The 22,317-nt window shown below is 36.0% G+C and overlaps 1 protein-coding gene across 1 annotated transcript in view; it reads right to left on the reverse strand.

Moving 5' to 3' along the window:
* Positions 1 to 19,929, reverse strand: part of ATP6V1B2 (ATPase H+ transporting V1 subunit B2) — a 41,243-nt gene extending 21,314 nt beyond the window's left edge. Inside the window, exons 1-10 of the mRNA XM_059178917.1 lie at positions 19,748 to 19,929; positions 12,793 to 12,848; positions 7,519 to 7,617; positions 6,664 to 6,757; positions 6,455 to 6,532; positions 5,861 to 6,000; positions 5,392 to 5,493; positions 4,395 to 4,492; positions 3,521 to 3,644; positions 1,781 to 1,931 (exon numbers count right to left, since the gene is read on the reverse strand). Of these exons, the coding sequence (XP_059034900.1) occupies positions 1,781 to 1,931; positions 3,521 to 3,644; positions 4,395 to 4,492; positions 5,392 to 5,493; positions 5,861 to 6,000; positions 6,455 to 6,532; positions 6,664 to 6,757; positions 7,519 to 7,617; positions 12,793 to 12,848; positions 19,748 to 19,883 (1,078 nt within the window). The 5' untranslated portion in view covers positions 19,884 to 19,929. The remainder of the gene's footprint in view (positions 1 to 1,780; positions 1,932 to 3,520; positions 3,645 to 4,394; positions 4,493 to 5,391; positions 5,494 to 5,860; positions 6,001 to 6,454; positions 6,533 to 6,663; positions 6,758 to 7,518; positions 7,618 to 12,792; positions 12,849 to 19,747) is intronic.
* Positions 19,930 to 22,317: the final 2,388 nt, after the last annotated feature.

Here is a 22,317-nt window from a genome sequence, read left to right on the forward strand (position 1 = left end):
CAAGACGTTTCTAAGTTAGTTGAATTACATAAAGTAATCTTACAGGTACTTTTTTGAAATAATCATTTTCAAGTCAGAGACAGTACAGTATGAATTATGAATTCAGACTGCCTGGGTTCTAAAACTATCACTTCCTAACCTCAAGAGATTACTTTACCTCCCTGTGCCTCAGAGTAGAGCATTCACTTTAAAGCTGCTATTGAAAGACCCCCCCTTCCCCCCCCCCCCCCCCCCCGTCGTTAACTACTTAACTGCTCTTTTGTTGTGTAAAAGTACCCCTCCTCCCCTTGCAATGAAAAGACCCTTCCCCCAGGGTTGAATTCAATGTAACTGCTCTTTTGCTTTTCTGTAACCGCTTGGCTTTTAGGGCATGACACTTGTCTCCTGTTTGAACAAGATACCTTCTCCTAATAGCCGAGGTATGGTCACATAGGCAAGGGGGCTGCATGGTCACGTAGGTCACGTAGACAGAGGGCTGCATAGTCAGGTAGGCAGGATGTCTTTCTGCTGAGTAATAAGGTCAAACTTCCCCTCTTTGTTTCCCCTTCCCGCCTTTCTCTTCACGCGAGGGGGTCTTCCAAAGCCAATCCGCTAACACCAAGTATGCCTTTTTTCAAATGTTCAAATTGTCAGCCAATCGGCCCCGTCCCATCCGGGACTTGTTTGTACCTGTCTATAAAAATCCTGCACCACCCCAGCCAGGTGTGCTCAGCTAGCAGGAGCTGCTGACCACCCGCAGGCGCGCGCTGACCACCCGCAGGCGCCTGCGTAACAATAAAGAACCTCTTGCTGATTGCATCCAGTGGCAGTGTTGGATTCTTGGGTAAGGGGAGCCGCGGGTCTTTCACTATGAGGATTAAATGAGGTAATATTTATAAAGTATTAAAAACAGCACTCAATTATATGAGTTATTATTCTGAAAATACCTTGCAAAAATTGCTTTTTAAACACTGAGACAAGAACAAAAAGCAGTCATAGAAGAAGACTACTGACTTGTTTCACTCTTGAGCATAAATTCAAACAGGTACTGCACTGTGTGTCAAGTAAAACGGAGTCCTCTTTTAATGGGCCTCTGGTGATCACTCTGTCCTGAAATTCTTGTGACATTTACTATTTGTGCTCTTTATCTGACACTTAAGCTAGCTTAACTTATTGATGCATGCACATAAAAAATACCCAAATCAATCCAAAAGATCAAGTAACTTACATTAGAGAATGAATTAAATAAAAAAGAATTTCCTTGTATCTAGATCAGTGTCCCACAAATAGTAGACACTCAACAGTAACATAACAAATGAGAACTGAAAATTCTAATTACAAAGGAAATTGCTTTTCTTCTTCTACAAAAGGATGATTACTATGGGCAGTTAACAAATGAAAAGTTTCATTTAGATACAAATCACGTAGTTAAGGTAAACTCTTAAAGGATAAACCTTCAAAAGAATTTCAGCTCTAAAACAAATGAACATGGGGGAAAAGGCAAACCAAGAAACAGACTCTTAATTACAGAGAAGAAACTGAGGATTGCTGTAGAAAAGGGTTGGGGGATGGGAAAACAGGTCATGGTGATGGAGGGCACTTGTGATGAGCACCAGGTATTGTATGAAAGTGATAAATCACTAAATTCTGCACCTGAAACTAATATTACAGTATATGTTAATTAGCTGAAATTTAAGTAAAAACTTGGAAAAAAAAATTTTCAACTCAAAAAGGTAGATGTTCTCAGAATCAAGTCCTTAAAATGTTTATGTCTGCTATAATCCAAAGACCAAAAACTTACCATCATTAGGCATAGTGAGAATAGGGATTTGAGTAATTGAGCCATTTCTACCTTCCACTCGACCAGCGCGTTCATATATCGTGGCTAAATCTGTATACATGTAACCTGGGAAACCTCGCCGACCAGGCACCTCTTCCCTGGCTGCTGAAACCTGACAGTAAGTCAAGAAGAAGAATGTGACATACCTGAATATGAAAAGTAAATCTTAGAACACATTAGCTTGAACATACCCAAATGCAAAGTTGGAAGTATCATCTTTCACTTTTAAATACTGTCTCTGGAAGATGATTTAAAAATCTAGCCAACAAAACTTCAGATTATTCTGCAACAAAAATGTTGACAATTGGGGACTTTTTTGCTACAATCTTATCACCATAATGCAAATCTTTAAATAGCTTGCTAGAAAAAAAAAAAAAAAAAACTGCTTGGAATTTTATAAATCAAAGGAAGTTATTTTAAAACTAAAAGAACATTTTTAGTTCACAAGATCTATGTCATGCCACGGATTTTGCAATATTTATGTAAGCTAATGTTAAAAAGGTCAAAAGGGGAGGAAATACATCCCAGGAATCATTTGATGCAGTTTACATATTTAATTTAATCCTCATAGGATTGTTGTTAACCTCAGTTTATAGTTGGGATCAAGGGACAGTTAAATAATTTCCCAAGATCACAGAGCCAGGAGACCATTCACTGTGCAAAATAAGAATAAATAGTCTTTCTCATGGAGACATGCACATTATAATATAGCTGTGTATATTAATCGATAACCACCAAGAACCCTAAAGCACTGAGCCCAACTTTTAGGTGCTACTCTGGCACCTCCAAAGAGTATCCTATAGCAGTGTTATTCAAAGTGTGGTCTGCAGACCAGCTTCTATTAATGGATAATGAGATAACACAGAAAGTAGGATAAGCATTTAAAAACCCTAATGGCAATCTGACAGAGTGCTTTTATGTCCGTTGGATCTAGTGGGGGGGGAAAAAAAAAAGAAAAATAAATTCTAGGGTTGTAAGTTATGTATCGTCTTTAAAACATTTTCTAATAACTCATTTTAATTGTACTTTAGAAAATTACTGGTCTGTGACAGATGGAAAGAAAAATGCTTCCCTGAAAAACCATTGCAGCAGAGTGAGATATGGTGATGGATCTCAAGGATTTTTAAGAAGCCAGGTATTTATATAGCCAGGTATTTATATAAGAAGCTTTTTTATCCCCTTTTACATGTTTAGAAGAGTAACTTGCTTAAAATTTCAGTAATTTGTATTTGAATGAACACCCCAAACTTCTGGGTGGTACCTGTTAGAATCTTAACACTGTTCCTAAATAAACACCATGTTTTCTGAAGGAAAAAGTTCTAAAAAGGGTGGAGTCAAGAGTATGCTCTTCATTTATTTAAATATTAATATTACTAAAAATGAAATTCTGAAAAGGGTTAAAAATTGACAATATGGACAATCCTGGGAGAGTAACTGAACAAAGAGCTTGCATCATTTGCTGCCTTTTAGAGTCAAGTCTTAAATACATAAAGATGTGACAGTATAACTAGGCTAATAATTATATATAATTTATAATCTCTCCAACTAGACACAAAAAAGTTATGTTTTCCTTTTCAATTAATTAAGGTATTCTACTAATACATGAGAGATGAATCTTAAAAAAAGATGATTAAAGAAAAATGAAAACTTGTAAAGAGACAGAAAACTCTGAAAAGTAACCCATTTTGAAAAAAAAGTTACCTCTCGAAGGGCTTCAGCATAAGAACTCATATCTGTTAGGATAACCAATACATGTTTCTCACATTGATAGGCCAGAAATTCGGCTGTAGTAAGAGCCAAGCGAGGAGTGATAATTCGCTCAATACTGAAATGGAATATTAAGTCCTTTGTTACTCCAATAAAAAGGCAAAAATATAAATATAAATTAAAATATATAAATACATTTTATATAAACATATTTTATATTTATATTTTATATTAAAATCTATTTTATATAAATATATAAAAATAAAAAGACAAAACAACATGATGCTGGAAATTAGAGTCCCCCTTCAAAAGTTTTAAATAAACTGAGAAAATTTATTTAAGTTTTAAGTAACTAAATAAATTTAATTTAAAAAATAAAAAAGCAATTATTACTTTAGAATAAGTAGTCATTTTTTTCATAATAAGAACTACCTAATGCTACAAAGTTAGATTATTTTAGAAATGGACCCATAATTTCTCAGAACTATATTCCTCTCAAAATTGAGAGAGAAACAAGGAGGGAGGGAAGAAACAGGGGAGTGGCTAGATTTCTCAGGTAAGAGGAAAAGATCATTAAGTATGGTCTGGGTCCTAAGTAATTTACATGTATTATCTCACTTAAAATGCACAACAACAGTATGAGACAAGTATTACTTATATTTCCTTAAAGAGAAAACTGAAATTAGAGCCTATGTGATTTGGCCAAAGCCTAGTAACCAGCAAGAAATAGAGCCAAATTTAATTAACCACAGTTCTCCTACTCCTAGCCCCATGTTCCTTTCATGGTCATATTTCACTTCCCTTGTCTTAGGTAACATTTTTGATCTGAAGCCTGAGTGAACAGAAAGAAACAGCTCTATTTACTCACGTTGGGTCATTAGCCAAGTTCAAAAAGAGGCAGACATTGTCCATTGAGCCATTTTCTTCAAAGTCAGATTTGAAGAACCGGGCAGTTTCCATGTTTACCTAAATAGCAATGACTTCATCAGTGCTAGGAGAAGAAAAATTCTCAGTATTTCTGATGAAGGCTAATCTATGGATCTACACTGTTCCCTCTTTTGAAATCTCAAGTACCCACAAAATTTCATAAAAGCCAACAGAGTAAACAAACTGCATTGGGCATAAAGAAAATTACTCTTAAATTTTGCAGTCAACCTGCAATTGTACTACTGGGTATTTACCCCAACGATACAGATGTAGTGAAAAGAAGGGCCATCTGTACCCCAATATTCATAGCAGCAAAAGCCACAGTCATCAAACTGTGGAAGAACCAAGATGCCCTTCAACGGATGAATGGATAAGGAAGATGTGGTCCTATGGAGTATTATGCCTCCATCAGAAAGGATGAATACCCAACTTTTGTAGCAAAATGCACAGGACTGGAAGAGATTATGCTGAGTGAAATAAGTCAAGCAGAGAGAGTCAATTATCATATGGTTTCACTTATTTGTGGAGCATAAGAAATAACACAGAGAACATGGAGAGATGGGAGAGGAGAAGGGAGTTGGGGGAAATTGGAGGGAGAGATGAACCATGAGAGACTGTGGATCTGAAAAACAATCTGAGGGTTTTGGATGGATGGTGGGAGGCTGGGTGAGCCTGGTGGTGGCTATTATGGGAGGGCACATATTGCATGGAGCACAATGAATTCTGGAACACTTAAAAGAAATTAAAAAATAAAATAAAAACTAAAAAAAAATTTGCAGTCAAATGTTAAATTTTAATCCAGAGTTTATCCAAAATGCCAAGTTGCAACTTCTCTGCCTAGAAATAAATCCAATGATGTATGTGTGGTTTTCTACATTGTTCTAATAAAATAAATAATCTTATAATGTCATACCAAAACAGAAAAAAATTATACTTACACCCATAGCAGCAAATACAATTGCAAAATTTTCCTCACTGTAGTCCACCACATCTTTGGACTTCTTTACCAAACCAGCCTGGCGACAGATTTGTGCTGCAATCTGATGAGAAGTACAAGAGAACTAAGTTGAAATTTAAAATAATACTTCTACAACAAATAACTTTTATCCTAAACTTTTTGTAATTGCAATTATAATGAATGAAATTATGTTCTAAAGGACTTACCCCAAAAAGCTACTTTGTACTTTTTGTAAAGATTTGTAAGAGTAAGCAAGAACACAGACATCCGGCATAGATTGAGATTCAATGTAGCTGGATTATATAAACAGTAACATTGAAAATTGCTAAAATGGATATTGGGTACAAGTGAGTATTGTTAAAAACCTTTTATCTAGCTTCTTATTAACAGTGAAACATTTAGAAATTCTCCTTTGTTAAATTTCAGACCAAACAGATCCTAGCTCTCACCTCATTGTGTGGTAAGCCAGCAGCAGAGAAGATAGGAATTTTCTGCCCCCGAGCAATACTGTTCATGCCATCTATGGCCGAAATGCCAGTCTGAATCATCTCTTCTGGATAGATTCGACACTGAGGATTGATTGGCTGGCCTAATATATTTCCGAAAGAGAAAATTTTAAGACATTAAGACTAAAACATATAAGCCATTTCTTTCCTCTCTTAAAAAAAATCAGCTTTTTAAAATCTGAAACTATTTAAGAAATCTTCCCATTAGTCTTTTGTAGACTTACAAACTATATGGTAGCAGAACAAGTTCCTAAAGAAAAAAAGATACAGTAAATAAGAAAAAAAATCCTAATTTAGAAGCCACTTATATTTCAAAGCAATGTTCATTTCAGATACGTCACAGTGACATTTTATAATACCTTAAAATATTTTACATAAAATTTTTATGATTTCCAAAAAACATAAATTTATTAAATAAAGCAATTAATAGGGACCATATTGGTTATCTACTTAAACTATCACAAAAATCACTATTTGACAAAGATATAAAACAGAGGCTATTTTCTTCAAAACACAGAAACCCATTTATTATCTTACCCATAATATCAAGAAAGTCTTCAGCCAGTACAACAGGACCTCTGTCGATGGGTTTGCCTGATCCATTGAAGACCCGACCTGTGAAACAGTAGCAAGACAGTACAGAATGGACCATGACTCAAATAGGTAATTTTTTAAGAAAGACGCCATGGAAATATGTTTAAAAGAAAACAGATCCCTGCTCAGAATACATAACAACATCCATTTACCAAGCATATCCTCGGACACGGGTGTTCGGAGAATATCCCCAGTAAACTCACAGGATGTTTTCTTGGCATCTATACCCGATGTCCCTTCAAATACCTAGTGAGAAAGAGAAGTAATCAGAAAGGCAAAAGGAATTTAGATTGTAAGTACTTAAGTATTATTTCTGTCTGTTCAACAGCCCATATAAAGTAAAATACATATATACAAACTATTTTCAATATAACGAAGAAAGGTCCACGGTGATGAACCAAACTGCCAACCTCTAGACCAAGGATCATGACTCTAGTCCAACTCCATCAAGCTAAGAATGTTTTTTACATTTTTAAAGGGTTTAAGAAAATAAGAAAGGAAGGTAAAGAAATGAAGAAGAATATGCATTAGAGACCTTTGGTTGTCCCATAAAGCCTAAACAATTTATTATCTAGCCCTTTCAGAAAACTTGCTCTAGATTACTTTTTAGGGGAACATGTAATTTGAGAAAACTGGCATTTCCCATAATTGGTAACATTAAAAACTAGGTATTACAAGAGACGATTTAAAGAAATAGGCTCAGATACTGCTTTGGTTTTATCCCGTAAGTTATAAATTTTGCCTTTCATCTCTCTCCTTCCGTGAGATTATCTGCTTTGTTTTAAAAAAAAAAAAAAAAAAAAAGTTTACCAATGGCAGTGGAGGTACTGGACTAGGATAGACATAGGTGGCTATCATTTAGCAAGACAACAAGAAAAAATAATTTTTTTCTTCCCACAGTAAATAATCAATCTCTAAAAATAGACTTACTCAATGATCTCTAGAAAAGGCAAGAGGTTTTCCTTGTGTTTTTGTTCAGCTGGCCAGATTTGGAAAGTGATGCTTACCTGAACCACTGCTTTGGAACCACTAACTTCTAGAACTTGCCCACTTCTCTTTGTGCCATCTGGTAAAGTCAAGTGGACAATCTCAGCATATCTGGGAAACTATACCAGATAAAATAAAGGGTCAATAACCAATATTTAAAAGCTCCCCAAATTATTCTATACGCTCTATCTCTATCAAAGCATGTATACAGGTAAAATCTCCCCACCTCTCTAAACCACACAGGTATATACTGAGAGTCTGTAACATCCTCAGGTAGTTTACAACCTTAAAACACTTACACTGGCACATATAATTTGGTAAACACAGCATAAGGTAGTGAGAAAGGTCTTAAATCCATAAAACAGCAGCAATTAATTTTTTTCTCCGGTGTACAGGTTTTAAACTTTGAGACTAAAGAAAGACGCAAAACTTACAATAACCACATTCCCATCACTCAGAACTGATGTTTGCTTCTGGGCTCTGTGTGTACTCACCTATATGCTTTGTGGGGAGGGGGATAAAATGCCAATTAAAAATACAATAATCACTATCCTCTGCCTGCCATTCTGTCTGCCTGTGCTCACTCTCTCTCCCTCTCTCTCTCTGATAAATAAATTTTAAAAATCTTAAAAAAAATAATAATAAAATAATCACTATTATAATAAGATAAATGTGTCCTCAAATTCTCCTAACCAAATACATATTCCTCTTTCACTTTTAATAATTAAAAATGCAGTTTCCAAAAATAGATTTTAGTTATTTTACATAAATGACAACATACTAAATATATTATCCTGCAACTTTTCGTTTTCTTCACTTGACCTTATATTATAGATCCATTTTGGTAATATTTACCTCATTTTATCAACCTAATCTATTGAAAAGCACATCACTACTTTGACTGATGTGAAGGAAAATATCTCTCAATTAAAATATGGTACATCACTGATTTTAAAATTCTTGATTATGGAGATGGTAACATGAATAAATGGGCATCTTAGAATCAATGTTAAAATAAAACAAATGTAGTTAAAATGACACATTTTATGTGTCAATGGAGTTCAAGGCTATTCCAAATTTACACTATTACAAACATTGAACAAGAGCATTCTTCCATGCAGCTCCCTCAGGCCAAGTGTGTTTTCCCTTGGGTAAACAAGCGGTGGGCTACATACAGGCTGTGCCCATTCCGTAAATTTTCAAGTTACTCTGAAAAGGAATTGTATTAATTTACAATCTCCCTAGCAGTATACAAAATCATCATTTCCCTACAACTATGTCAATCTTACTTTACTGAACTTTAATTTTTGCCATTTTGATAAAGAAAAATTAGCATCTTTTCAACTTGTATTTTCCCAGTATTAAACAGCTTTTCATGTTCATTGACAACTGAGACTTAATTACCTATTATTGGGTTATATCTCTTCTTTATATTCCCTATGTTTCTTCCACTTTTCAAATAGATCTACTTTTTCTTTAATGTGTAGGAGCTTTACAGATTCTGGATATCAACCCTTTCAAAAATATAGACTTCCACTCTGTTATCTTGCCCTTTATTTTTTATCTTATCATACAGAAGTTTCAAAACTTCTTAAGTACTAAAATGACTTGTCCTCCTTTATGATTTGTGCCTTTCGTATCTTGTTTAGGAAAACCTTTTAATTTAAATTTATATAAATGGCTTTTGATTTTGTCTTCTAAAAGGTTCTTCAGGTTTAGGCCTTTAATTCAATTGGCTTTGTTTGTAGTATGCAAATTTACTTTTCTCATTTTCATTCTTTTTCATATAGAAAACCAATTACCCCAATAATATTTACTAAGCAGCACAACTTGTCCCCTATTGACCTGTAATGATGCTTTTATCATTGACCCAAGTCAAATACCCAGTGTAATAAGAACTGGTTTCAGAGTGCTTAATTTTGCTCCACTGATACAACTGCTTATGCCTGCGCCCAGTCTTTAATTTTAATTACTCTCTCTCTAACGGATTCTGTTCCCTGGGTGGAATCAATATATTTACTCTGAGTCCTTTCATTCACAAACATGGAATCTCCCTTTATTTTAAGTCTTCCAACAAAGTTTTATGGTTTTCTGTAAATAATGAATTCTGGAATATACAACACTCCTGATTTCTGTAGACTGATTCTTGTATCCAGCAACTGTGTTACATCATTATTTCTAATAGTTTGCCCACTGAATGACTTGGTTTAGTTAACTGTATCACCAAGAAATGATGACTGCTGTGCCTTTTCTCTTCTAAAAGCTTTATACCCTTATTCCTTTTTTGCCCCTGAAGCACTGGTTAGGTTTCCCTCCTAATAGCTTTATACCCTTATTTCTTTTTCCTCTGCAGCACTGGTTAGGTTCTAAGTACAAAGACGGATAGTGCGGGAACAACCAGATATCCTCATCTTGTTTCTGATTTAAATAAGAATTTTACCAGAATCTCTTAAGTATGTTGTTTCCTATAGGTTATGGTGGATATCTTTAAAAAATAATTTACATTTTTACATTTTACATTTACATTTTTATATGTAAATGTAAAATGTAAAAATGTAAATGTAAAAACATTTACATTTTAAATTACATGTAATTTTTTAAAAATTACCTTTTTTTTTTTTAAAAGATTTTATTTATTTGAGAGAGAGAGAGTGAGCATGAAAGGGGCGAGGGGCAGAGGGAGAAGCCGGCTCCCTCATGAGCAGAGGGCCTGATGTGGGACTTGATCCCGGGACTCCAGGATAATGACCAGAGCTGAAGGCAGTTGCTTAACCAACTGAGCCACCCAGGTGCCCCTACTGATACATTTCTTAACATCAAATCATTTTTTTTTTCAAAGATTTTATTTATTTATTTGACAAACAGAGATCACAACTAGGCAGAGAGGCAGGCAGAGAGAAAGAGGAGGAAGCAAGCTCCCTGGAGAGCAGAGAGCCCGGTGTGGGGCTCGATCCCAGAACTCTGGGATCATGACCTGAGCCGACAGCAGAGGTTTTAACCCACTGAGCCACCCAGGTGCCCACATCAAATCATCTTTGTATTACTGGGATAAATTCTACTTTGTCATAATTCTATTATTTTTTTACATAATTATATTTGCTAATTTCCAATATATGAGTATATTTTTATTAAGAATTTTGGAATCTGTGCTTTTAAGTGAGGATAATTATCTTTCTTCTTTTCTAGTATTACCCTTTGTCTGGTTTGGAAATTAAAAATATGCCAATTTCAGGGATGCCTGGGTGCTTTGGTTGGTTAAGTGTCTGCCTCCAGCTCAGGTCATGATCCCAGGGTCCTGGGATCGAGTCCCACATCAGGCTCCTTGCTCAGCAGGGAGCCCACTTCTTCCTCTGCCTGCCACTTTCCCTGCTTATGCTGTCTCTTTCTGACAAATAAATAAATGAGTAAAATCTCAAAAAAAAAAAAAAGCCAATTTCATAACATGACTTGAGTAGCAGTCTCCATCTCTAATCTGACAAAATTTGTGTTAAGATTATCTCTTCCTTTACCCTTTAAATTAAAAAGCCACTATAAATCTGGGGTTATAAAACCATTCCTACACCTACCTATCATTTATTTACCAGTTTTTCCTCAGCTGGAGCTCTATCTACCCCAAGCAAGCATTCAATGAAGCTTTTTGAACACTCTTAAAGTTACTTCCTCAAAGATGTCTTCTAAAGTCTTCCTCCTTATTCTCACAGCACCCCACTTAACCTTCATAGCACTTACTAATTAGGTATGTTTATCTGCATTATATTTGCTTCTCCCCTACATGATGCTCCACTGGGGGAGGACTCATTGTTCCCCATCGTATCTTCTATTCTGAGCTCAGTGTTTAACATAATTGAAACCTGAATATTTTGGGGGCACTTAGGTGGCTCAAGTCAGCTAAACACTGACTTCAGCTTAGGTCATGATCTCAGGGTCCTGGAACTGAGCCATGTGTTGGGCTCTGCTTGTCCCTCTTCCAGTGCCCCTCCCTCTGCTCATGCTCTCATGCTCTCTCTCCCTCTTCTCTCTCAAATAAATAAAATCTTAAAAGAAAAAAGAAAGAAAGGCAAATATTTTTATTTTCAATAACATTTGCTAACAAAAAAGTTTCATGTTTTTAAAATGTAAGCCAAAAATGCTATCTAATAAAAGACTATAGAAAAAAAAAAAAAAACTTCCTATCTTTTCCTCAAAAATAAAAGTGCAGGTTCCACTCTTTCACAAAACATTAATGGGTACTGATCTAAACTTTGTGCAAATTGAGTACACTATATTGAGACTTTGAATCAAATTGCAGACTACTAGTATGAGATTATGGCCCGGAGGTAAATTTGTTATGTTTAATACTGAGGTTAATTTGTATAGATACCTTGTCATGCATAAAAATATAATCTTAGTGATAAAACTGAAGAAACAATGCATTTTGCCCTTTCTTTTATGAGCTGTTTTTAAATTTCTTTTCTGCTTCTAGAAGGGTCACATGCCAAACATATTTCCATCATTACTTTTCTCAACAAACAATAATTATGTGCCTTACGCCCAAAGTACCCCAACATCAACCAGTACATAATTACTGTTCTAGAGAGCATATTATATCAATTATTTTCTCTGAAGATATTTTGATCATAAAGCTCAGGTAGGAGGCTTTCTGTAGGGTATGCAATTATGGTCTATGTTCTACGTCACTTTTTCTATGATAACAGTCTTAGTGTTTATAATTCTTATGTACAAGTGTGGCAAAAAAAAAAAAAAAAAAGATATAACTCCACATCCTTAAAACAAACTAAGTAAAAACTATTCTTTGCTTTAGGGCTTTAATCACTGTTGAGAGAATCTGCTTTTGTTTGCTACCTAAATACCAGTATCAGGCCCTCAAAGATAAAAGTTAACTTTGTTTATTCAGTGAAAGATCTTAAAATTTAGTAAAAAAAGACAAATACTATTAACAAATAGTTATAACACATGGCAGTCTATGACAGGAACCAGAAGCTATCAGAGCTACACAATAACCTATAGGTTATAAAACACAATCATATATTATTATTGTTTTTCCTCATAAACCTATGAGGTAGGATTGACCCCCCCAAAAAAAGAATTCTGCAGATGATGTAGCTTAACAGAATCCATATTAGATCCACCAATGGAATCCAGTCTTCTGACTTTTGATTTAAAACTCATCTCCTATCTAGCACTGACATTCAGACCAAAAAGTGGGTTAAAAAATCACAACATAAAATTTAAAGTGTACTAAACAGAACCATGTTTTTACATAAATAGTTAAATGATTATCACAGTGGTATTACCTTAACATGATCTAAGATCACTAGTGGACCATTGACTCCTGATACTGTCTTGTATGCTAGAAAGAAAGAAAAGAATCAAGCTTTAGTCAGTCAGACAGGACAACCTACAATTACCTCTGCAATATTATCAAAAAGCTCCTCTCTCTATGGCACTTATTATAATATGGAGCACTCAAACAGAAATTTTTTTAATTGAATTTATAAAATATACCTGTGCCTGTACAACTTTTCATAATCTACCTTCATCCAACCAAAACCATTTTGCATTCTTACTGTAAGTCACTTTAAGGACCCAGAATACAAAAACAAAGAAGACACAGAGGAGCAGAGTTCTTTGAAGAGTTCCCAGTTTTATATGGAGAAGGGGGAAGAATTAAGGGCTAAAACAGAGGTGTACAGAGGGTTTGTGGGAGCAGAGGAAAAACCTAGGTAAGGAGTTCTTACCTAGAAAAGGAAATGCTTTAAAGAAGAGGAGGCACTTAGCAAAGTAGATAAAGGAAAGTCTCAACAACTTGAAGCACAAGTGATAAAACTCACAAAGGAAATCTGAGAAAATGTCATCTGTGAGGTAAAAGCCATAATTAAATGATGTCATAAAAACTACAGGGAAAAGTGCTTTAGGAAGAGGGGAGTGGCTAATGGAATGAAAGGCCAGAGATCAAATATGATCCTTAAACAAACAGACAAAAAAAAGTCAGTTTAGAGGCTTCTATTTTCTACTCTAGGATTAAACTACTAGTCTATAGGGCATGACTCAAATCCTTCATTTTAGAAAGGAGGTAGCTATCCTGCAACCCTACCATACCTACAAACATGTCAAATGTAATGGTAATTAGTATAAAACAGAACATTCAGGAGACAGTAATTCTAACAATGTCAGAATTAACTAAATTGAATGATCAGAACAGTTGAAAAAAAAATGAAGAAAACTTACTACAAGGCATTGAATATGTTGTGATACACTGTCCACTAACAGAATTTTTTACTTGCTTGATTTCTTCTGAGGTCTTGGGACAGAAATTTCTGGCACAAATGTAGACTTCCAAGAATGAGGAAACCATTTAATATATCTAGTCTGTCCACTCAAGGGGCTTGAGAACTTAAAAACAGGAAGCAGTACCCTGGTACAAAATGCTGAAAGCAGGAAAGCACTATTGGGGCACTTACTTTTCATTCATACTCATAGGACATTTAAACGTGATCCTAATATTTGCCTAAATATCTACAATTGCAATAATTTTAAAAGGCTCCCAAATGACTTTTTTAACCTCAGATAATAAGAAGCAAGTCACAAATTTAAAAACTTAAGTTACCTGAATGGATGGTAATGTAAAACAATTAATCATTTGCTCCCTTTAAATTACAGAAAAACCTCAGCTGTCACACTTATTTTTTATGAAAATCTTCCCCACTGTATGAAAATAAACTAATACTCTTAAAAATAATTTCTACCCCTAAAAAATTTATTGTTCTCATTTTTAGTGTTCAAACATTCAATTTTTTAATGACTTTCTAAAACTGCTACATAGAAGTGCAGAGGGAGCTACATTTGAAACATGTTTTTCTTAGAAACCAATTTTTAAAAATATAAGAATAGCAGCTCAAAACCTTTACTTAAAAAAGGGATAGGAATAGGGTGAGGGCTGGTGGGGTTGGGGGGAAGATCCAGTTTTAAGATTTAGAAGCAACTGTTTTGAATAAAATGTAACCAACAAAATCCTTCAGATTCTGCAAATTTTTTCCACCATGATTTCACCTCCTTTAACTTTAACCTCTACAACAAACATGCTTCACAATCTCATGTTTAAATTCAAGCTCATTTAAAATTAGGAAGTTTTGCCAGTCACAAGCATAAGCATGAGGAAGAAAAAGAAACACTACTCATCATTTTCGCTGGAAACAGTGAATCAAGCTGACTTCTATTAAGATTCTACTTCATCAAAAGCAGTCTCTAAATTTGCAACAATGTATATAGCCTTTTCATATAAAAAGCCTACAAATAACTATTCAAATTAACTGATTAATACCTACACCATCAATATAATTTAATAAGTACTTGTCAGGAATTCCCACTTAATCTCCATAAAAGATCTACCAAGTTATAGAAGAGAAAAATGATACTCAGAACTCAAGTAAATTGCCCAAGGATCTGAACTTACAGTCTGGCACCAAAGTCCCTTGTTCTTTTAACTCTGTACTGCAGCTCAAATTCCAAAACAAACTGGTTGTTTTTTTGTGGTCTGGTACACTCTTGTAATTATTTGCAAGACTTACTTAGCTATACTATCTCAAAATAATTTCAGGAGGCTGCAACTTAGCTATGAAAAAGTAAGCAAAAAAAAAAAAAAAAAAAGCAAGCTATTTTTACTATTTAATGCACTGGACAGTATTTTTCTTGTGTCTACATTTTGTCACTATTGCTGAACAATCTTTCTCTAATGGGAGTATAGCCACTGGAGGTTTTAAGCAGAAAAGGGAGAATCTAATGAGATGCTTTCTTCAGCAGTTTCCCCTCACTGAAAAACACACACACACACACAAAAGCAAGGAAACTACTTCGGATACCAATCAGAGCTTAAGGAACATGGATTTTTTTTTTTTTTTTTAATTTACTTATTTGACAGACAGAGATCACAAGTAGGCAGAGAGGCAGACAGCGAGAGAGGGAAGCAGGCTTCCCGATGAGCAGAGATCCTGATGTGGGGCCTGGGACCCTGGGATCATGATCTGAGCCAAAGGCAGAGGCCTAACCCACTGAGTCACCCAGGTGCCCCAGGAGCATGCATGATTTAAATTAAACTGACATATACAAATTTAACACTAACAATAACCCAAATCCAAACAGAAATATCACCAAACTACATTTGGAGAGTGCTTTGTACTTACACAGAATGTCTTCAGATAGGTCATCTCATTTCAGGCTCACAAAATGCTGGGGGTAGGCTTATATACCCACTCTACATTTAAAGAAACTAAGGCTCTGAGAAATTTGTTACTAAAAGGGAGGTGGGTTTGTTTTTTTTTTTTTTTTTTTTTTGGTTTTTGGTTTGTTTGGCTTCCCCCACCCCCCCACCCCAATTCTAAGGTTGGCATTCTATGACTTTATAGTATTTCTGAACTTAGTTTCCAATATAATTAAAAAATATAGATGACACAGTTCCTAACATTTTGGATTACAAACAGGTACTAGAAGACAGTTTATATAGCAACTATAGCTCTTTTCCATAATAATAAAATGTTTAAAAAAATACAAGCAGAAAAAAATGATATCAAACTCTACTTAACTCTAAACAGTATTTATCCAGCCTTCCTCACTATTATCATTAATGGCCCAAAGTAGAGAGAACAGTTTCAAGTAAAGCTGCCAAAGATATTATAGCTGCTCTTCTTTTTTTTTTAATTTACTTTTTATTTATTTTCAGCATAACAGTATTCATTGTTTTCAAAACCTTTTCACAAGTTATATAAAAATTTCTGTTCACCAAAATAATGAACACTCTTCTTATGAAAATTTCCAAATGAATAAGAAGTTAAGTCTGCAGGTGATATTCAGAATTTCTGACAACACTGACACAAATTACATTATATGGTGAGCACATTCTAAGACCAAAAAGTTACATCTTTGATTCTGAACTATCAAGCAGGCAATAAATATTTATGGAGTAATATTTCAAAACCAAAATCTATAAAGGTTTTTGTAGAAGCATATGTTCTGTAAGACGACATCCTCTTCCTCCTGTAGGATATGAGATTGTTCAACACTAGTAAGGCCACTTAATGATTGTGAAATTTTCAACGAGAAAATTGGACAGTCATTGCACAAGAGATCCAGTACTCTAGTCTCTACCTTATTAGCAAAATAAAAACCCCCGGCAATCATCTTCTATTGTGCAAGAACAGTAGAGACCCACACCCTGACAGGTGGACAAAAAGGGAGAAGTTCCAGAAAAAGTAGATCTATGATTCCTTTACTTGACTTTTTCATTGAGGCTACCTCTGCTTTATGAAATAAGAAACAAGGTTAGTTCTGATCTAAGGTCTCAAGAACAATGGAGATTATCTAATTCAAAATGTCCAGTATCTAAAAGTTCAGTATATATTACTGAACTTTGCTCAAAGTTTAAATAATTAAGTTTTCTTTCCTTGTGAATTTAGAGACTCAACTAAAGTGCTCAAGATTATTCTAAGGCTGTGCATCTCATTTCCCATTTCTTGTTAACAGATCCAATATCGTGAAGTTGTTTTAAAACAGGATCCAATTTGTACAGTCGTACTGCCAATATTATTAGTCCCATTCCTTCATTCAAAAGCACACATTAAGTAACTACATTAATATAGCACCTAAGACAGTATAATCAATCTTTAGAAAAATTAAGAGGTTAATCAGTATTTATTCAGAAGCAATTAAAACTGTTGGGCTAAAATAAAGAATGTGGCAATTTAAGAAAAGGATGATATTCAAATGTAGTTCGCTGTTAGCCTAAGTATGGAATCATTTATGCTATTCAGAATAACCCAGATACAGAAAAGCAACTCAACCAAGTGTCGCAATTCCCTACTCTGATTCCAGCTACACTGAGAATCTACTCAAGTATTAGAACAAGGTTTAAATGCAAGTTATAAAACAATTACAAGACACCTTCTATGTGTCAAGTACTGTGATAGGCAGTGAGGATACAAAAAAGGGTTCCTGAGGTTCAGTTTTAAACATTATATAATAACAATTTTGTCAGGAGGAATCTCATCTGGAATTCTGCTTTGTTCTGTTTTTTTTTTTTATTTATTTGACAGAGAGAGAGAGATCACAAGTAGGCAGGCAGAGAGAGAGGAGGAAGCTGGCTCCCCACTGAGCAGAGAGCCTGATGCAATGCGGGGCTCCATCCCAGAACTCCAAGATCATGACTGAGCCAAAGGCAGAAGCTCCAACCCACTGAGCCACCCAGGCACCCACCATCTGAATTCTTTAGCCACTGGCTAACCACACAAAGAATACTGAAAAAGCGTACTCATCTCCCTTAAGGGTTAACAATCATGGTGTACTCTTGAAACAATTTTATTATTTCTGTTGATACTCTTTGAACTGACAGAGAATGAATAATTATATGGAAACTATTGCACCCCTATAATCTTTTCCTAGAAGCACCACTAGTATCTGTCTACCCAAAGAAAAGTAAAGCATGCAAATGCAGTTCATAAAAGAATATGAATTATTAGGTATAAATTTATTGTCAAAATCTACAGAAGAATGCAGCATCAGTTAATTTCTTGAAACATTCACTTCAGCTTATATAAACCTCCAGTAAGCATTCTCAGATAATTCAGATTAATCCCCACTGTAAAAAGCACATCTCAGCAAACCATGGAATCAACTGTGTTTTTCTTCTTCCTCATACTGCAGTGCTGTCATATGACCTAGTGACAGATCAGGATAGGATTAGTCAGACTGGAGGGTGGCTAGACTGAAACACTTCCATCTGAAATTCTTTTAAAGCAATGAGCCACCCACAAACAAGCATTCTGGCAACTAACCAGTGCAAACATAGTCTCACCACCTGGGGAAACATCAGCTTCCCAAGTTTTAAAAAGAGTCTATTTCCAAGGCTCATCCTGAATTCTGAAGGAAGCTGTGAAGAGCTCTGTTGCTGTACAACTGTACTGGTTAGTAATAAAAAAAATTTCTTTTGGAACTACTGGGTAGTCCATGTAAAACCGCATTTATTAAGGCAGGGTTTTTTTTTTTCTTTAAATAATCACAGCACTTAAACATGCATATAATATATTCTGCACATAATACTATATAAAATGAGGGTGTCTGGGTGGCTCAGTGGGTTAAGCCTCTGCCTCCGGCTCAGGTCATGATCTCAGGTCCCAGGATCGAGCCCCACATCCAGCTCTCTGCTCAGCAGAGAGCCTGCATCCCCACCCCTTCTCTGCCTACTTGTGATCTGTAAAATAAATAAATAAAATATTTTTAAAAATACTATATAATATGGCCAAAGCTGCTTGGCTTCCCCAAGATAGCCTTGCACTTAATTGTGTCAGGTTTAACTTGTCAGTAAATGAAGAGACAATGGTTAAAAAAAAAAAAAAGAAAAAAAAAAAAAGGAGGACCAACGAGAATTAAACGGAATTTCAGAAGAGCCTGCTGGCTCAAGTCAGTTGAGCAGGTCTCTTGATCTCAGGGTCTTGAGTTCAAACTCAGTGTTGGGCTCCACGCCGGGCATGGAGCCTACTTAAAAAAAAAAAACAAAAAAAGAAAGAAAGAAAAAAAAAGAAAGAAAGAAAGAAAGAAACAAAATTTTAGTTTCTGTTCTGCCAATAATTGTTTAAAATCTGGCAAGTCCTGTCCCTCCCAGAACGTTAGGCTTCCTACTGTAAAATGAGAGGGTTAGACTAGATGACCTACAGGGTACTTTTCAGCTGTAGCGTCTCTGACACCAACGTGTCCTCCTGTGCAGCAGCCCCTCCACAGAACATCTTCTGGCTGCGGGCCTGACCTTCATCAACCAAGGGCCAGACCACGTCAGCGATGGCACTTAGTCTCCCTCGGAAGAACTCCTGACCAGCCCTGAAGATCTACACTGGTGGGAGGAGATGGGAAGAGGCGTTCCCTCGACCCCTACAGATCCAGCTGAGGTCAGAGGGTGATTAAGATTGAAGTGACAAGAAGCAAGAGCCTGAGGGTGCTCCAGTCGAGGAAGTTGGAGAGGGCGGGTCAATAGCCAGGAGTCCACCAACCCCATGAAAAAGTTCTTGTCGACGCTCTTGCCCTCCGCCACCTATATTACGAAAACATCAGGTACACTCAAATCTCCTTCTAGAGACAGACTAATAAGTCAGAGCAGGTGGGATGAGAAAGGAAAAATAAAGCCCCCTCCCCCGCTAAGCAGGTGAATGGAAGCAAGAGGCTGAGCTAAGGAGCAAGACAGGATTCGTCTTTTTCTCTGATACTCACTGAGGCGAGGCTGGGAAAGGTAGTTCCGGCTAACTGCCAGCGCTTGCTCCCGAGATCCCACCACAGGCCCACTGGTGGGCACGGGTAGTTCGGGTGCGGCCCCGTTCACGATCCCCCGCATCGCCCGTAGCGCCATCTTGTCTCCTCCGTCCCGACTGGCTCCGCAGCCGCCTAGCGCAGGCGCAGATATAGCAGAGGTGGCCTGCTCCCGACTCCGCCCACGCCCGCTGCAGAGCGCCGGTCTCGCCCCGCCCCCTGCGCAGCGCACCTCCCGCAGCCTCGCGACTCGAGTTCCGCGTGGGCGGGGCTGAGCGGGTGCACTGGCCAGAGGAGCTGACCAGCGTGCTGCGAGGGAGGGCGCTGGGCCAGGGACGGAAGAGAAGCGTTGAGAGGGTCCCAGATAGAAAAAAAGGCACGACTTAAGAAAGAAAGAGAAGAAACAAGGAAAAAAGGATGCGCATGAAGGGAGGGAGGGGGAAGAAAGGCAAGCACGTACAAGAAAAGGTCAACTGGTGTCCATTTTCATGACACTGAAAGTGCTGAAAAACCACTTTGAAAAACAAAAAACGTAAAACCTATTCTAGTGATTAACATAAAGTAGTATGTGCTATCATTTCTTGCACTTTACTGTCTTCCTATCCGATTTATTTACTGATATATCCATTTAAAAAACATATAGTGGACTATTTAGGACGGTGTGAAACACAAAGTGTAATATCTTTCAATATTATTTTAAAGGGAGAACTCATACAAAAATGACTAGATGGTTATAGGAGGTGACAGTCCAGGCGTAGGGCCTGAGTGATTGAATTGATTGCAGTGCTGTTTATAGGTACAGCATAGAGAAGGAAGTAAAAAACCTCATCAGTGGTGGTGGAGAAAAAGAGAAAAGCTAATTGGGGATGTGTTAAGTTTCCAGAAATCTCATTCTGAATGAGATTTCTAGTGAATTATATGGGCTAGTGCCTCACAAGGAGGTATCTAGACTAAACCAATATCAAAATTTCTGACTTATCACCAGGTACCTAACAAGGAAATAAAATATGTAGGTCAGAGCAGGTGTGCACTGTGGGGAGATGCTAAAGATCATCTTTAAGGGATCACTAAAATCAGGGGATGAATAAATGAAGAGTATCCTGCAATCAAATTTGGACGATATTAGAGTTGTGAAAACCTAGAACACATGTCCGAGATGCAAAAGGAAGAGAAAATCTTTAGGAAAGATTATTGTATAATGCCGAAAACCGAAGAGAAGTCAAGTGATCGAAGTATTAGAAATACTCATCATATTTGGCCATTAGAAAATCATTGTGATATGCTGGGGAGATAGATGCTTAATAGAGAACAATAACCTTTTGTACATATGTGAAAATTTTAGGGTTTGAACTTTACATCTGGACGGTATATTACAAATTAAATGAACATTACTTGGTTATTTCAAGTCTATTCTAGGTGAATCTCATCTCATTCTAGGTGAATCTCATTATCCCTTCCGTATAAATGCTCACAGCTCGTTTGAACCATATCACTGAAGCAAACGTTCCTTAAATTTGAGTGATACTGAGCATCATTTAGTATATCTTAATAATTATTGAAAAAAAAGGGAAAACAGACACCATTTTGTTTTGTGAGAATAGCAATAATTAAGTTGGCAAGAGCATAAGGAAACAAGAATTTTCATATTTTATTGCTAAAAATATAATCGGTATATTATCTAGAAAAGCAATTTGGTATCATATTCATCTGTATATCATGTATTTATCTATGTCAGTATATATTATAAATATTTTCAATTACATATTAATTAGATACATATACATCATGTATATTATTATATGATATGTGATCTATATTAATCTATATGCATATACACGGATATATACAGTCATATTCATTGAAACATTTTGAAATGCCAAAAACCTAGAAATAATCTAGATGCCCATTCATAAGTTACGGCCTATCCAGTGAAAGGTATTCCTCAACCTTTGAAAATTCATAGCCTTAAGTGTTGGAATTAAAAATAAAAAAAAATCTTTCAAAATAAATTATTGTTGTTTTTTAAAAAAAGCTATTGCAAAGTAGATTAATTTGTATACATTTTTTAAAGATTTTTTAAAAAGATTTTATTTATTTATTTGACAGAGATCACAAGTAGGCAGAGAGAGAGAGAGAGAAGAGGAAGCAGGCTTCCTGCTGAGCAGAGAGCCCGATGCGGGGCTGGATCCCAGAACCCTGGGATCATGACGTGAGCTGAAGGCAGAGGCTTTAATCCACTGAGCCAGCCAGGCACCCCTAATTTGTATACATTTTAAGTAGTGTATAAATATGTAGTATTGTAAGTATATATGTAAAAGTTTATATAAGTATAAATGTAGTTAGTTATATGTATAAAGTATATATGTAGATATATGCATATATGTGAGAGAATTCTACTTTTTAAAAAAAGCCTTTATTTATTTGACAAAGAGAGTACAAGTAGGGGAGAGGAGCAGAGGGAGAGGGAGAAGTAGACTCCCTGTTGAACAGGGAGCCTGACATGGGGCTCGATTCCAAAGCCTGAGATCATGACC

Source organism: Mustela lutreola, chromosome 1 (genome assembly GCF_030435805.1).
Source record: "Mustela lutreola isolate mMusLut2 chromosome 1, mMusLut2.pri, whole genome shotgun sequence".
Taxonomy (NCBI): Eukaryota; Metazoa; Chordata; class Mammalia; order Carnivora; family Mustelidae; genus Mustela; species Mustela lutreola.